The sequence below is a fragment of the Armigeres subalbatus genome, chromosome 3, assembly GCF_024139115.2.
Source record: "Armigeres subalbatus isolate Guangzhou_Male chromosome 3, GZ_Asu_2, whole genome shotgun sequence".
Lineage (NCBI taxonomy): Eukaryota > Metazoa > Arthropoda > Insecta > Diptera > Culicidae > Armigeres > Armigeres subalbatus.
The window spans coordinates 273554278-273570360 of NC_085141.1; the positions used below are offsets into that span (position 1 = coordinate 273554278).

Here is a 16083-nt window from a genome sequence, read left to right on the forward strand (position 1 = left end):
ATTGTATGTATAAGTTTTCCCGACAATCACCACAGAAACATTTACAGAATTTCTTTATAAAAGTTCTCTACATATTTTGTTTTCTTGATACTTCTACCCAAATTTCGCACCTGGAAATTCTTCCACAAATTCTCTTGCTTTCTCTTCCTCATTTTTTACAGGAGTTTCCGCGGAAATTACTTCAAGAACACTTCTCTACAGAGGGAGCAGAGTTGGTTGTCAGTAATGTAAATGTACATAAAATCGAATCGCAAACTTCAAAATGACCAAACTTCAATTTTTATCAAACAATTTGAAAATTTCGGGTTGAAATGATCTTTTATTTCTTCTAGCGCCACAAACCCTTAAACTTTTTAAAACAAAAAAAAGAGCTGGCACGCACGATACGGATTTGTGATATTTTTCAACAAAACTTTTTTTTCATTTTTGGCTTAAATCGATATGCTGCCGCTATGTAATATTTGTAAGTGTGTAAATGATAACAGTTTGCGTTTATGTGGTTTGAATTATTTAATAAATTTTTTTCACCATTTTGATTGAAACCCCATTATTTTAGGGCAAAACATACAAATTAATAAATTTTCCCTGCAAACTCCATATAATTTTCTATACAGATTGCAGTATCAAAAGAATTTTCCTTTGAAATTTTGAAAGGATCTTCAGTCCTTCCTTCAAAAAGGCGAAATTTAAATATTCATCTTGAAACTTCTAGAGAATTTTCGCTGGAAAATTGAAAGATATTTTCCTAAAAATTTCATCCGAAGATTTGCAACCCAGATTGTGCAACAAATTCGAGTCTTTAAATTTCTTCATATAATGAAATGACATTGCTAAAGAATAAACCACATTTCCCAATTTATTAGGTTCTGTTGTTCACGAAACAGTTTTTTTCTCTCACCCTAATTGAAACAATCTGCTTGCAGGAAAAATCTCAGAAAACTGCTGCTAGATTACTTTTGCAGTTGCAAATCTCCGGTCTGATGAAAACTTCCTTAGAACTCTCAAGCCCCATGAGCTGGAACCAATCAAGAACCGTAAAACGCATTTCCTATGTAAATCCTGACGATTCATTACTGCATGAGAAGAAATCTACGTACCTGGCACTTTTCCGAAGCTTTCTCCAGGAGTAAGTTTGACAAATATTGGACATTGCCGGCGAGGGATGATTTATAATTGATGATAAGCAAATATACGAAGACGATTCCGGTTGGCTACTCCGTGCAGCATTTTCCCGAACGGCTGATGGCTGATGGAAGCTATCCTCCGGTGGATCCTGCGTCGTCAGGGGTGGCGGCGAGGAGTTGTTTCTTCGATTTCCAAGTGCCGCTTCCGCATGCTGTTGGCGCCAGCTGGTGGACGGGGCAGCACCGACCAGTGCCAGTGCGGGGATAGGGTTGCCTGTGCCGACGACGGTTCTGCTGATGTTGCTGAAGAGAGCCTGCTTGAATGCCAAGTTATCTTCCTCATCGGATGGCTGTTGTTTGCCTTTGTCCTGCTCCAGAACAAGCAAGGCCTGAAAGGACGATTGTGTAGATGTGTGCGTGAGTGATTAATAATTCACCCGTTTGGTTTCTGCATGTTTCGATTATTATTACTACAATATTTACATTATGGATCGGCTAAGATGTGGTGTTGCATAAATTTTACTCTTGTGGAAGGGATTGTGGAAGCATGAATATTTCATTCTGATGTGATTTCATCGAGATGACCATTATTGAATATTCACACGTTCTGCTTGTGGCTTATTGCGTAATGGGTCGGCTTAATGGAGCAAATTTATGATTATTTATTATATGAACAGGTGGTCGGAATAGAGCAAATAAATCATTTTACTGGATCATCTAACAATCTATTTCAGTTCATTCACCAGACCTGATTTTATCTTAATAAATTAACCATATAATCCGAGCATATTCACAGCATGCTGTACGCAGTCGATGTGGAAGATATTATCAGTTCCTGCAATCCCTCATCTCTGCCGATCAAACTAATAAAGCATCTATATCCACCCGTCAACGCTATACCTACAACATTGTTCTCCAGGCGTTCAAACGTCGTCGCGTACTGGTCCGGGATGACGATCCTTCTGATGGCACGCGACTGTTCCTCATAAGCAGCTATCCGGCTGGTTTCGATTGACTGACGCCGTACAATTAATTGGTCTGGATTTTTACTGCCAAACGAAAACAAAAGAAAAAGTGATATTGCTGTTATCGCGATTGTACTCAGCCGTTAAAATAAATCGAATGGATAAGTCCTCGTCTTTGACGAAGATAGAGGGAAAAGCAACCCCAAGTTCGGAATCCACAGCCTGTTCACTAAACTGAGAAGGTTTATTTTTCCAATTATCATTTTTGTATCCAGTGCCCTTGTTAGCGCATCCAACCGTATGTCCACAGAACGCTAAGATATCTAAGTTGGTCGTTGATTGCCCTTAACATAATACACAATCAGAGGGGCACTTGGCGCCATAGTAGGGTGACCTAAAAAGGCCATGTTGTATAAGTCAGAGAGCGTGATTATCATCACAAAAAGATAAATTTTAAGTTGAATAGATTTGAGAACAATACAATATTTGTATGTAGACTATAGATAGATTTAAGAGCTTTCATTGAATTCGTGTATTTTTTTAATACCCGGTCAAAACCATGAATATTTAAAAAAAGGCCTTGAAAATATCAGCACAACAATGATATCTATATTTCAAGTATTCTGCAGTTGAAGTATTTTATTCTGTTTTAACTATAACAACTTTCTCCGTGCACCCTATCGCACACTCATCAATGAAGTCGAGCTTTCGTCAGATTGCTCAACTCCGCACCGCATTCCAAATGAGACAAACAATGTTGATGGGAGTTGCTTACAACCTACTTACTACACAAGATGCGCTGCAGTGGCAGGACGATATTGGAATTCGTAATGCGACTCTCCCCCGCGCTAAATAATTAACACAAACTAAGCGGAAGATTGTTTTCATTTCATTCTGTGATATAAAAGATAGTGAAGCAGGATTGGGACGATACTTGCAGCAACGCGTATTGTCTATCCTTGGCTAGGACTTTTCAAATCAAGCATTACCGCAGTCGCCGAGTAGTAGATCAGTACAAATAGAAAACATAAGGATAAACTCACAAGACTGTGATGATTCGCTATGTTCTATGTTCCCGCGGGGATGGATACAATCTGAGACGATAAGATGAATGCTTTAAACGAGTGAGTGTTTTTTTGTATGGCGTGTGCTGTGAGTCCTAACCTAATGAATACAATAACGAAACGCTGACAAAAGTACGTGCGCTAGTACGTATTTGTTAGTTCAGAACTAGGTCTGTGAATATTTAGTGTTAATGTTCCCTTCAACTGAAAAATTTGCAATACTTCCTTGTCTTACTAAATATTTGATTGGAAGAAAAAAATATTTAATTATTTTAGAATTGTTTAATGAGTGTTACTTTGATAAAAACGAGAAAGGCAAAAAAAACATATTCAACAACAAACGGTTCCAAAGGACTTTTTGTTGGTGTTGTTTTGTGATTCAAATAAGGGTTCCTGTGCACCTCGAGTGGTGCAAAGACTCGATTTGAACTATCTCCATGCTGGGCGATGTCTAGCTATTGCCCTAACCTGTTGTCAGATAAGATTCTGGTCTACTTTATTTATTTCTTCATGAAGTCTACGCTCCCTCTGTTGTGATGTCAAGCTAGGATCTAGTTAAATGCTTGTTGACAGATTTCGTACTCGCCTCTACGTTAGGTGTGGCCAACCCAGTCCTATTTCCGTTCCCGAATTTAATTTGCTATCGACTTCTGGTGACAACGACGATGGAACTTGGTGTATTAAGATCCATTTGTGAGAACACGAGGCAAAAACTAAGTTCCAAAGGCGTCTGTTTATGACCACCTGCAGCCATTCAGTGTTCCCCACTGATACACACCGTGTTTCACTAGCGTATACCAGCTACGATAGATAGGATCGAACAAAACCCCATTGTGCAGCACTATGCACGAGAGGTCCTCGTACTGTGCCTCTATGTGGCCGATGATTTTCTCAAGAACTCCCTTGTGCGTTAAGTACCCAACATAATCTCAAGATTGAGATGGTCGAAAAATGTTTCATTTCATTTGATTTATTGTTCAGTAGTGCAGCGGTTCTCAACATTTTCGTTGGATGGTACCAGTTCCCATTTATTTCGCACGATACCCAATATTTTTCAACCATTTTTTTCACTCCTAATTATAAAAAATTAAAATGTAGATTTCGAATATTCGCTATCCGTTGCTACACCACTGAGCCGGAGTGAATCTTTCCACTTTGGGGCCATCCAGAAACCACGTGGTCATATATTTGAAGATTTTCAACCCCCCTCCCCCCATGTGGCTTATCGTGGTCATTTGGCAGACCCCCCTCCCCCCTATGACCACGTGGTTTTTCCTCAAGTAGAAAAATAAAAAAACCTTATGTAACTAAAACATATGGTTAAACCGATCAATTTTGAAGATGGACAATTTCAACTGATTTAAAATCAAACTAAACCCAGCATGGAAATTATAAATTTTCATGAATTCGAACATTTTGATGATGTTATCATGTTGTAATGTGTATCGTGTATTAGGATATCTAGAACTCGTACACCTTCGATGCATCAGGAGGATACAAAAAAATGGTTTAGAAATTTTCCAAAATATCCCTATATTATTAATTTTTTTTAATTTTTTTTATCAGTGATTTTTTTAAAATAATTCAAAATTTCATCACTGGATATTCCTATAGATTCCTAAGAGTATTTGGGACCTTCCGTAGCTCTGGAGGTACTGGAAATTCTTAAGATATATTAACCTCAGCGAAGCATCTGAACTGAACTCTTACAACAAAAAGTTTGTCAGAGAATCAAAAAGTTGATATGTAATCTTAGAGATGCAAATAAAACCTCCTACTGTTGTTTCTTTTGAGTAGCATTCCTGTAGAAATTCCAGGTTTGCTTTCAGAATCATCAAATTAGTTTACATTCCAATATTAACAGATATTAACCGGTTTCAGTATAAATTAGAAAAAAAATCCAGCTTACTTTTTTACAGAACCTCTAAAGATTTTTTTTCAAAATTCTGGGCAACTTTAATGAATCTTCAAAGGAAATTCTTTTAAATTTCCAATGGAATTATTTTTCGTTTTCCAAAAGACATTTTCCATAGGAGACAAGATCATAGACATTTTCAGCATTTTCATCTGTATCCAAAACAAATTATTCGGAATATGCCAAAATATTTCCGATGGAAATTCCAAAGATTTTCCAGTAGAAAATCGAAAAAAGTTCATCTGAAACACCAATAATGAATTTCCCGAGGAAATTCCGATGTTTTTACAAGTGAAAATAACGAAAAAATTGTACTTTTGAAGGAATTCCTTAAAAAATTAAATCAAAATTTTAAAGATTTTCTGATATAAAAATACCTTAAAATTTCTAAATCATTCTCTGTGCATCTTTGCATGGTGAAGATTTAAAGCAATGTTTATCTGAACCTACAAAGAAATAAAAATGACTTCCCGAAGAAGAATGAATTCCCGATGAAATTTTGGAAGAATTTATGGTACAAATTAAAAAAAACAAGAATCTCGAGAATTCTAAAGATTTATTTTTTGAAAATCCAAAGAATTTTTTGAAGATAATCCATAGACTCTTCCGTGGAAATTCTAAATAATGCCTCGAATAAAAAAATACTTGGAAAATTTAAAAAAATGTGATAGAATTCACAAAGAGCGTAAAAAAGTATTCCGAAAAATTTTCATTTCAAAATTCCAAATTTGAAAAAAAAATCCAAAAACAAAATATCAACGGAAATATCAAAGTGTTTCATGTGGCATTGGTTGTTTAATATCTTTCGGAAATTCAGAAGAGTTTTTATTGAAAAATTTAGAAGTTTTCTCTTCTTCTATGGCTCCATATTCCAACTAGAAGTTGGTCTGCTTTTCAACTTAGTATATTCTATTAGCATTTCCTTAGTTATAAATTGAAAGCTTTTATATGCAAGCCATTGCACGATTATATATCTTGTTTAGCTAGTATGATGGATACACTATACAGGAACGAGAATCGAACTCGTCATCTCCGGGTTGGCAACCCTACACTTTTTCTCGCAAAGCTAACTGGAGACTAACATTTTGAAAAGCACTCCTTAAAATGTTCGAAAAACTTCTTTTGGAAATAAAGGAGAATTTCTGGTGAAGATTCGAAAGAACTTGTCGTAGAAAATTTCATTGGAATGTAAAAAAAATATATGAAAATTTGAACATTTTTTTCCACCGAAAATTATATGGATTTCCCACGGGACTATTTTGAATTTTCAGACAGAATTCACATGGAATTTTTTTCAGAGTTTTAAGGAATTTTTTTCGCAATTTACACTGGAGATGTTTTGTTTTTTTTTCATTAACAATTTGTAGCAAAATTGACATGCAAAATTTTTCAGAGAGAATTGTTCCCAAATCATTCTGAATGCCAGCACTTTATCAGGATGATATGAAGTAATGTCAAAGTTTTCACAGGAAATTTCTTTACTGGATTTTTCCTGAATATCCACAAGAAATTCTTTTGAAGATTTTTCTTGGAATATTGTAAAAACATGAATATTTTTCAAATTTGTAGCTGCAGTCCGCTGATGCAAAAGTGTCAGCAGCGTTATGCTATAAACCATCTGCGGCGGTGTCGTGGCGCGACGGAATTTTTTTATATTTTCCCATTTTTCCCGTCCTTTTTCCTTTTTGAGACTGAATCGCAACCTGTTCTTTCGTTTATTTTTTTATGGAAAAAGGATCTAAGGCTAAGATGGTCAAATAGCGCAGATATGAACGCTGAGTTGAAAAGACGCTACGTGGGCATCGGCCCTAAGATGCGTTTTGCGTTTAATGATTAAATCATTAAATTTTAATGATTTGTATTTTTTACACAGCTACCAAAAGTTTTTCATGTAAAAAAACCACGTGGTTCGATAGCAACACCCCCCTCCCACCATGTGGCTTATCATGGTCATTTTCCAAAGCCCCCTCCCCTCATATATGACCACGTGGTTTCTGGACGGCCCCTTTTACAAAACGGTATAATCAAATAAATGCCTACCTGAAAATCGTTACAGTTCTCGTAACAATCATTACTTGAAGCTCTTAATCACCACACAATAATTCTAAACTCACGCACTTTAATCTTGTCTATTTGTCCGTTTCACTAGAACTAATATAAAAATATAAGATATAAGTGCTGCACATCGTTAATTTAAATCAAATAAAAGCTTTTTCAAACGATGTTTACCAAGAAAAGCTATTTTTAAGCAGAAGTGAACCCCATCACAGTATTGCACGGTCCACGAAATTCAGGAAAAGTTGCTTCCTGTCATAAATATCTATTAAATAATGCAGTAGTATGCATGTTTAATGGGGTAAGAAACCCTATCGGAAAATTTTGAACATCGAATTACAAAAACGGGTAGCGCACAAAAGTCTCATCTACTAAAAAAGTACCCCTGCCAAATTTGAGCACAATCGGACTTCGGACAAGTTGTTTGGCCGAATACACCATTTGACCGAACAGACCATTAGGCTGAAAGTCATTTGGCCGAAAGGGTCGTTTGGCCGAAAGGGTCATTTGGCCGAATGGGTCGTTTGACCGAAAGGCTCGTTTGGTCGAAAATGTAATTTGGCCGAAATGGTCATTTGGCCGAAAGGGTCGTTTGGCTGAAAGGATCGTTTGGCCGAAAGGGTCATTTGACCGAAAGAATCATTTGGCCGAAAGGGTTGTTTTGCCGAAAGAGTTATTTTGGCCGAAAGGGTCGTTTGGCCGACAGTGTCATTTGGCGAATAGGACATTTGAAAAGTGAGAATGTCCTATTCGGCCAAATGACCGTTTCGGCCAAACGACCCCTTCGGCCAAACGACCCTTTGGGCCAAATGACCATTTTGGTCAAACGACCCTTTCGGCTAAATGACCCTTACGGCCAGATGGGTTTTGACCATATTTTTTTCGGTCTAGTGGCATTCAGCCAAATGGCTTTCGGTCAAATCGGTTTTGACCAAACGACCCTTCCTCATGTGTTCCATTATTAATAACATGCTCATTACTTCCAATAACATCAGCGAAACAGACAATTTGGGCTTAATAAGCGCCGTTTTTTGTTGTTATCCTGCGTGTGCTCCAATTCTTCATTTTTTTATTGATAAAGATCTACATGTTATGAATTCAAGGAGCATTAAACTCATTTATGTCATGTATTAAAAATGCTCTGAAATTAATTTAGATTTTTTTTTTCGTTTATTTTTTTCTACATTTTGAGTCTCAGATTATATGAATTAGCGCAGATTGGATTTGAAAACAAAAATCCTACAAATGCTCTGACGGTCTCTCGGAGTGTAGCGTTTGCTTCTTTGAACAAATGGCTGAGATCGAGAAAATATGCAGTCAGCGCAGCCAACCAGACTTCCTTACAACAGAAGTAGAAGTCGATTTGATTCTGTCTAGCGCATAGTGAATGATTTATATAAAAATTAAAAATTGAAATTTAGTGTTTACTTTTGACAAAAAGCAACTCATACTTTTCAAACTTGCACACAGTTATTTGTATTTTCTTATCTTCATGAGTGATTCATAATTGTCTCTGGAATCCCGGGATTTTCGGGATTGTAGGTCATTCCCGGGGTTCGCGAAATCCCGAAATTTCGTTAATTCCGAGATGAAAACCACAATTTCTCACAACACTTTCCAAAATGACCGGGACTTGCTCCAGGAATCCATCAGGGACTTCCTCCAGGAATCCTTCCAAGGCTTCCTTCAGTAAGTCCTCCGCGACTTCCTCCAGGAATCCTTCCGAGACTTCCTCCAGGAATCCCTCCAAAACTTCCTCCAGGAATCCCTCCAGGATTTCCCCCAGGAATCACTCCAGGACTTCCTCCAGCAATCCCTCCGGGACTTCCTCCAGGACATCATTCAGGAATGCCTCCAGGATTTCCTCCAGGAATCCCTCCAGGACTTCCTCCAGTCAAAAACGAATAATTGAAGCAAACGCAGGATAGCAACAAAAAACTGCGCTTATTTGGCCCAAATTATCTATTTCGCTGCTGTTATTTAAAGTAATGAACATGATATTAATAATAGAACAGATGGGGAAGAGTCGTTTGGCCGAATGCCACTAGGCCGAACAAACCATTAGGCCGAAACCCATCTGGCCGTAAGGGTCATTTGGCTGAAAGGGTCATTTGGCCGAAATGGTCATTTGGTCGAAAGGGTCATTTGGCCGAATAGGACATTCTCACTTTTCAAATGTCCTATTCGGCCAAATGACCCTTCCGGCCAAATAACAATTTCGGTCAAACGACCGTTTCGGCCAAATGACCCTTTCGGCCAAATGACCCTTTCGGTCAAATGACCCTTTCGTCCAAATTACCCTTTCAGCCAAATGACCCTTCCGGCTAAATGACCCTTTCAGCCTAATGACCCTTCCAGCCTAATGACCCTTTCAGCCAAATGATAATCATCCAGGAATCCTTTCAGGACTTCATTCAGGAATGCCTCAAAGGGTTTATCCAGGAATCCCTCCAGGACTTCCTCTCGGAATCCCTCCAGGACCTCCTCCATGAATCTTTCCGGGAATCACTGCAGGAAGCTCCAGATTCCACTAGGTTCCGCAGGGATTCCTAGAAAAAAAAACCGTAGGAATTCTTGGAGAAAGTCGTGAAGGGATTCCTGGAGGAAGACCCGGTGAAACTCCTGAAAAAGGTCCCACAGGGATTCCATGAGGAAGTCCTAGACTTCCTCCAAGAATCCCTCCGAGAATTCCTCCAGGAACTCCTCCGAGACTTCCTCCAGATGTCCTTCGGATACTTGAGAGACTCTTGAGGATCCAGATTACTGAAATCATAAATTGTGATACCGCGATGTGCATTCTAGCCCCTCAATAGCTCAAAGGTAAGAAGCATAGCTGCAATGCAAACCTTGTTTGTTTGCAAAAGAAATACGACTGGATGATGTGGTGTTTAATTGTGTGGCTTTCTCAGTCTAATTTAGTCAAAACGATTAGTTTTGTCAAGTCTAATTTAGGGCAAAACAAAACTAATCGTTTTGACTAAATTAGACTGAGAAAGCCAAACAAAAAAACACTTGTTTGTTTGTTTGCTGTGGTCGTTTCCAACAGTGTTAGGAAACTCACTTTTTAGCTGAAATGGAAAATTATTTAGGAATCGCTAGGGAGAGGAACATGGGGGGAATTTTATTTAAGATTTTTTCATTCTATTCAATATTTTTTTTATTTTTTTTTATTTATTTGAAAGGCTCAAACAATAATTTCTGTGGGAGCTGTTCGGTAAATTTCTTGCGAAATTTCTCCGAAGATCCTCTAATCTTCTTTTCACTAGATTTTCTGGACTATTTACCTATAAGTTTTCTATTAAATGAAACAGAAAATAGATTTTCCAACAGATTATCAAATATATTATATTAACAATATAGCTCACTCTCATGCAATACTGGCGACCCATGCTTTAGCGTATGTGGCGCCACCCGTGGCAGAAATGCAACTACTACACGCTAAAATTTCGCGCAAACCTTATTGACGCAAGTGGTGTCAAATCTAAATAGCAAGAGTTCTTCATGGAAAGGACGGAATGGCAAAACTGTGGAATTGATACAATTTTTTTACCAATCGACAGGAAGCGTAAACTCGATTTCTGACACTGGACACTTCCATCCAGCAGACGACTTGTTTTATTTTTTTTTGGGTGTGCCACTGCGACCAGTTCCTCCTGGCGCGGGGTTTATTGTGGATCATAACAATACACCTTGTGGGATTTAATACCTAAAGCAGTTTTATGAAATAAATTATTCTAGTGAGTGAATTAGTCAGCTTGAAAGTTTATTATTTTACCTGTGCTACGTAAATTCGTGCCCATCAAAAGATACATAGTACACGCTTGGGAGGGAGCTCTCGATAATGCACATCAAATTCGTAATGCAACAAGAAAAATTGTCAACAAGAAAAAAACAATCAACGTAGGCGCCACCTGAAAAGACTAAATTTTGTTTTGTGCGTTATTGTTGTTTGGGTGGGTATACCAATCGTCGCCATACATAAGAACAACTGTTTTTTTAAATAAGTGAAATACCTACATGTGTTTCGTTTTCGGCTCACACTGATAGCTAGATTTCAGCTCGGCTTGACACACACATTTTTTTGAATCTGTTTCTCCCTCCCAAGTACACGCTATTCTGAGATTACCCAGAGAGGATAGATTTATCCGAATTCTGCGTCGTCTAGAGAGTTGTAAAAATCTGAGTAAACGTCCAAATAAATGTGTGCCATTTGTACTAAAATCTGGGTAAATTGAACTTCCTTATTTTCGGATTTAACAATATGCTTCTCGATAAAAAATCTCTCCTTTTTTATCGAATGCAGCAAAAATAAGGCAAGAATAGTGAAATACTTTATTGAAGCCATTCCTACTGCGTTCAATGGATGAAATGCCGTCAGTTAAAAGGGTTTATCTCTCAATGTCTAACCATTAAAAAAAAACCCAAGGATTAATACGTCGATTTGACGAATCTGATAGCACTCCCACGCAAATCAACCAACACGTAGGTGAATGCTTCTGTTATCTGTTGCTGGTGTTGGTTCGTGTGCTATTGAAATCTCCAAATGAATAAAAGTGTGTGTGATTACGCTGTATTCCTCTCGAAGTGTTTGTGATGGTTTTGCTGCAACTGGATTATCACGATCACCCACTTTTATTTTATATATCCTACACAGTGACATTAATGTTGGTGGTTTTGGATTTGAAGAAATCAATTAGAATCGTCAAATTGACGTTTGAATCTTTGTTTACAAAAGCAGATAAGTCTTTTTGAAAATTTGGTATTGATTTTCAGGAGAAACGTCACATCTACACGCTTAGAAGATAATGGCCAAAACAAGTTTATCGACCATTTCAGATAACAGATGGTGCTGTATGCACTAGTAAGGTTGTCTCTTTTTTGATGTATGGGGAAGAGCGAAGTGACCTATATTGTTAATATAATATATTTGAGATTATTCTCTAAAATCTATCAAATAATTGTTTAAAAGAAAAAAAAACCTTAAGAAACTGCAGCAAATTCATTCAACAGTGAATTCATCGTTTTCTTAAATTCTAACTAAATTCCAAATAGTTAAGAATTTTCCATCTATTATTTTTGCATCTCTACAACTTAAACGATTAGGACCACCCATTATATAATTTTTTTTACTCACTATTTGGGTTGTTGAGCTATGGAAAATCACGGAAGAGCACCACTTTTCCAGGGAACTTACAAGACTGATCAAAGCAACGATGAATATGGTGTGCAAAATTGTGTAAAGATCTCGGGCGAACACTCTAGTTCGTTCGAATCCCGCCGGGGGTACGAAAAGGTGTATGACTTTTGTGCATATTTCTCAATATTGCGCTAAAAGGTATCATGCGGAGAGCCGGGTGTAACAGCCGGGGTACGATTTTCAACAGATCCAGTCAATTTTTTTTTCGCGGATGATATGGACATTGTTGGCCGCACATTTGCAAAAGAGGCAGAACTGTACTCTCGCCTGAAACGTGAGGCAACAAAAGTTGGACGGGTGGAGAATTAACGTATTTACTTTATTAGCGTGTTTAAAACCTGGTGGTGAATGTTTCGACAAAACAAGACAAAGTGCTAGTGAGCGAACTAAATGCGACAGGGCCCGTCTCGGAAGCAATGGGAACCTAGTTGTATTTCAAAATAATTAAGCGATTTTGGAATTTTGTTTTCATCGAACTCCATGAATTCAGCCGTTTTTTAAATACAGAAAAATTGACCGCATCGTTAGGTGTCATTTTGGATTTACGCCGAAGCCATTGTAGCCAGCTACGGCAGCGTGGATAGGCGTAGCGATTTTTTATCGCTTTCATTCCTTTGAATTTTTCAGAATTTTCGCAAGACTTAAACGGAAGAATCTTTAGAATTCACCAACATCAAATCAAATGAATTTCAATGAATTAATAATCTGAATTTCGGCGTTAAACTGTCCTGGACAGGGTTTGAATGCAAAAGCACTGAACTGATGAGGGGCTATACCCCATGATAAATTTATTTTAAAAAGCCCCAATTGCGGGGGGGGGTGGGCACTGGTTCCGATGATGCATTTCAACTTGTTTTACACAGCTGTGCGAAAAAAATATGATCCTCAACATAAAATGAGCGAGAACAACGCGTTATATTCAACCCCCTTGGTGGAAGGGCACGGGAAGCGTTGAGCAAACAAATTTCTTCTAAAACAAACTTTTTGGAGATTCTTTCTTTGGAGATTCCACTGAAAAATTTATGGAATTTCTACAGGAAGTTTAATGAAATTCACACAAGAAATACAGGAACTTCGATTGAATTTTTACAAGAGATTTTTACGAATTTCAACGAAAAGTTATTTGGAATTTGCAAAAGCCTAAATGTCTTTGAAATTTGCAAAGGAAATTCTTTGTAACAAAAATTCCTATGGAACAAATTATTCAAGCCTACTGTTCTCTTTCTTATTATTTTTATTTTTATTTTTTTCTTATAAATGTTTCCACTTTCGTCCATGAAGGAAGGAAAAGAAAATATGTAGGGTAAGACGGTATAACATGCCCCCCCCTAAGACAACTCCTTGATAACTTTTTACTGTTCAACGAAATTTATTCAAACTTTGTGTTATTTGGTAGTCCAGGTAGTCGCAATTGCACTACCCGTGAGTAGTCATATAAAAATATTACAGTTAACACGTAATAAAGCGTTTTCTAAAGTCGTGAAAAAATGGATTTCAAAAAGTACGTGGGCAATACGCCCCACCTTAACCAAAAACGTTTCATAGCCCTTCATTAGTATTTTATCAATCCTATAATAAAAAGGTTACAAACTCGTATGTGCTTGACATTAAAAAACCAACATAAGTCCATTTAAGCAGGTTTGAATTACATTTCTATATTTTCCATATAATTTGGAAGCAACTGCTGCAAGCATGCCGCGCTTGTGTTCAGTTAGTAAGGGCATATCGTCCTGCCTACGCCCCAGTGTTTTGACTAGTGAAACATATTTTTGCAAAACGTTACATTTTCGAAGATTTTATATCATATTAACCACTGAGAAAAGTTATTTTGTTGCCCAACTGAGTGTTCCTGTGCAAGTTTGGCGGACAGTATGCTAGCGTCGCTCCAGAATGTTGAGCAAACAAACATGAAAAGTTACATCAAAACTGTAACTTTTTGTATTTTGCAAATATTTTCATTATGTAATACAAAAATACTTCCACATTCACATAGTATGATGGTTTTACAAATATTTATAGGTATCAACTGATTTTGACCCTTAGTTAGTTATAGTTTTCTAGAAATCAAAGGGGGGCGTTTTGGCCAGGTGGGGCGCATTATACCGTCTTACCGTAAATTGTTACTTCTTTTGTATTTTTAGTAGTTATCATGATAGTATAAAGAGATAAAATTGGTACTTTATTCTTTCGTTCAAGATGGGATGAATAGATTTCAATACGATGGAAAAAGTAACAGTTCTTATATTAGAATATTTGGTAATATAAAACTTCTTAAAGAAAATTTAATTTACATTGCTTATAAAACAATAACTACACAGAAAAAAAAATAATTATTTACGACAGTGCTTATGAAACAATAACAAGCTATTATTCACCTGTCATAAGACGAGTTTGAACAGTCCCATTGAATTCCACCACTTAATTGTATCCTGACAGATACGTATTTCGACCTCAACAGTAAGGCCGTCTTCAGTGTCTTGTACTTGACTCGACTCGACTATTATTGTCCCGATAGAATATTGTAAATTAAGAACTATCTTAACAAGGTCGTGTTCCTCATGGTCATGGTCACTATAAACCAATTTCAAAACTCCAGAGAATAATCCAATTACTGTTGAAAACAACCAAATCTACTGTTAGGCAAAATTTATCGTCCTTCCCGGTGGATATAATTAAAAAAGTTTGAACAACTCTGCAGAACTGGATACGATTCACAAATCCAAATCCAAAACAAAATCTCCAACAAAAAAAAATCGCAGTCAAATTCACAGAACTCTCAACTGCTGCTCTTCACACTGAACAAACGAACAAAAAAGCACGAACGAATCGTTGCTCTAAAATTATATTTACTTTTACTCAACCTGTGAATCGTAGTGCAAAATTGCATACGAAATTGTTTTCCTTTTCGCCTCGGTTTCCCGTGTTCGGGAAACCCCCCGCTGCATTCGCTTTCTGGTTGCGATGAAGAAAAAAAAAGCGTTATCCTCAACGGTGAACCACTTTCCCATGGCACGCGGTGGCGGTTACGTGCGACGGCGGTGTAAGGGTAAACGAATGCCCACCCCGAAATAGGATAAGAGGGAGGTGGCGGAACGTAGAACTTAAATATCCTACAGCTGAGAGAGCTGCGCGCTCGCTGTATTGGAATACTTTGCTTTTCATTATTTTCCCTCCCAAATTGGCTCCGGGGGTTTTCAAGAGCAGTGCATACACACAACACCTTGTTTGCCAACGGAATTTACGCCGAATGGTAGTACCGGATTTGTTCTCACTGCTTGACTTTTTAGAAACGGGAAACAGAATAATGATTTGTGGTGATAAAAACCAATCATCATAGACGTTACAGTTTTATTCCCATCGGAATGGGTGCTCCTCCAGTACACCACAAGATGGAAAAAGGACTCAAGGTTCTTAAAAACAATATTAAGGAACATAAATGATGTTACAGTTAGGTAGGGGAACTGTTCCGATTTCCATCTCACTGTACATATATCCATCTCATCGCTAAACAAAGAAACTAACAAACATGCGTGCTCACTGCTGAAAAAAATCTCAAAAATAATAAACAAACCAAATTCCTTTCCATTGCTTTGTTTTTGATGGGATGGAAATAGGAGCTATGAGATGAAGTGGCGAACCGTTCCCCTATATGTTTTTATCCTTGAATTTACACAAGTTTTAAAAAGAGAATGGAAGAGTAGAAAAGAGGTAGAAGAGTGGGTCTAAAAAGACGAGTAGTAATAACGGAAAATATTAATAATTC

The 16083-nt window shown here is 37.4% G+C and overlaps 1 protein-coding gene across 18 annotated transcripts in view; it reads right to left on the minus strand.

Moving 5' to 3' along the window:
* The window catches only part of LOC134219839 (uncharacterized), a 235905-nt gene that overhangs the window by 16090 nt on the left and 203732 nt on the right, over positions 1 to 16083 (minus strand). For all 18 annotated transcript variants that reach the window (XM_062698716.1, XM_062698720.1, XM_062698715.1 and 15 more), the window contains 2 exons: positions 2029 to 2173; positions 1098 to 1513 (listed from right to left, as the gene is read on the minus strand). In XM_062698716.1, the coding sequence (XP_062554700.1) occupies positions 1098 to 1513; positions 2029 to 2173 (561 nt within the window). The remainder of the gene's footprint in view (positions 1 to 1097; positions 1514 to 2028; positions 2174 to 16083) is intronic.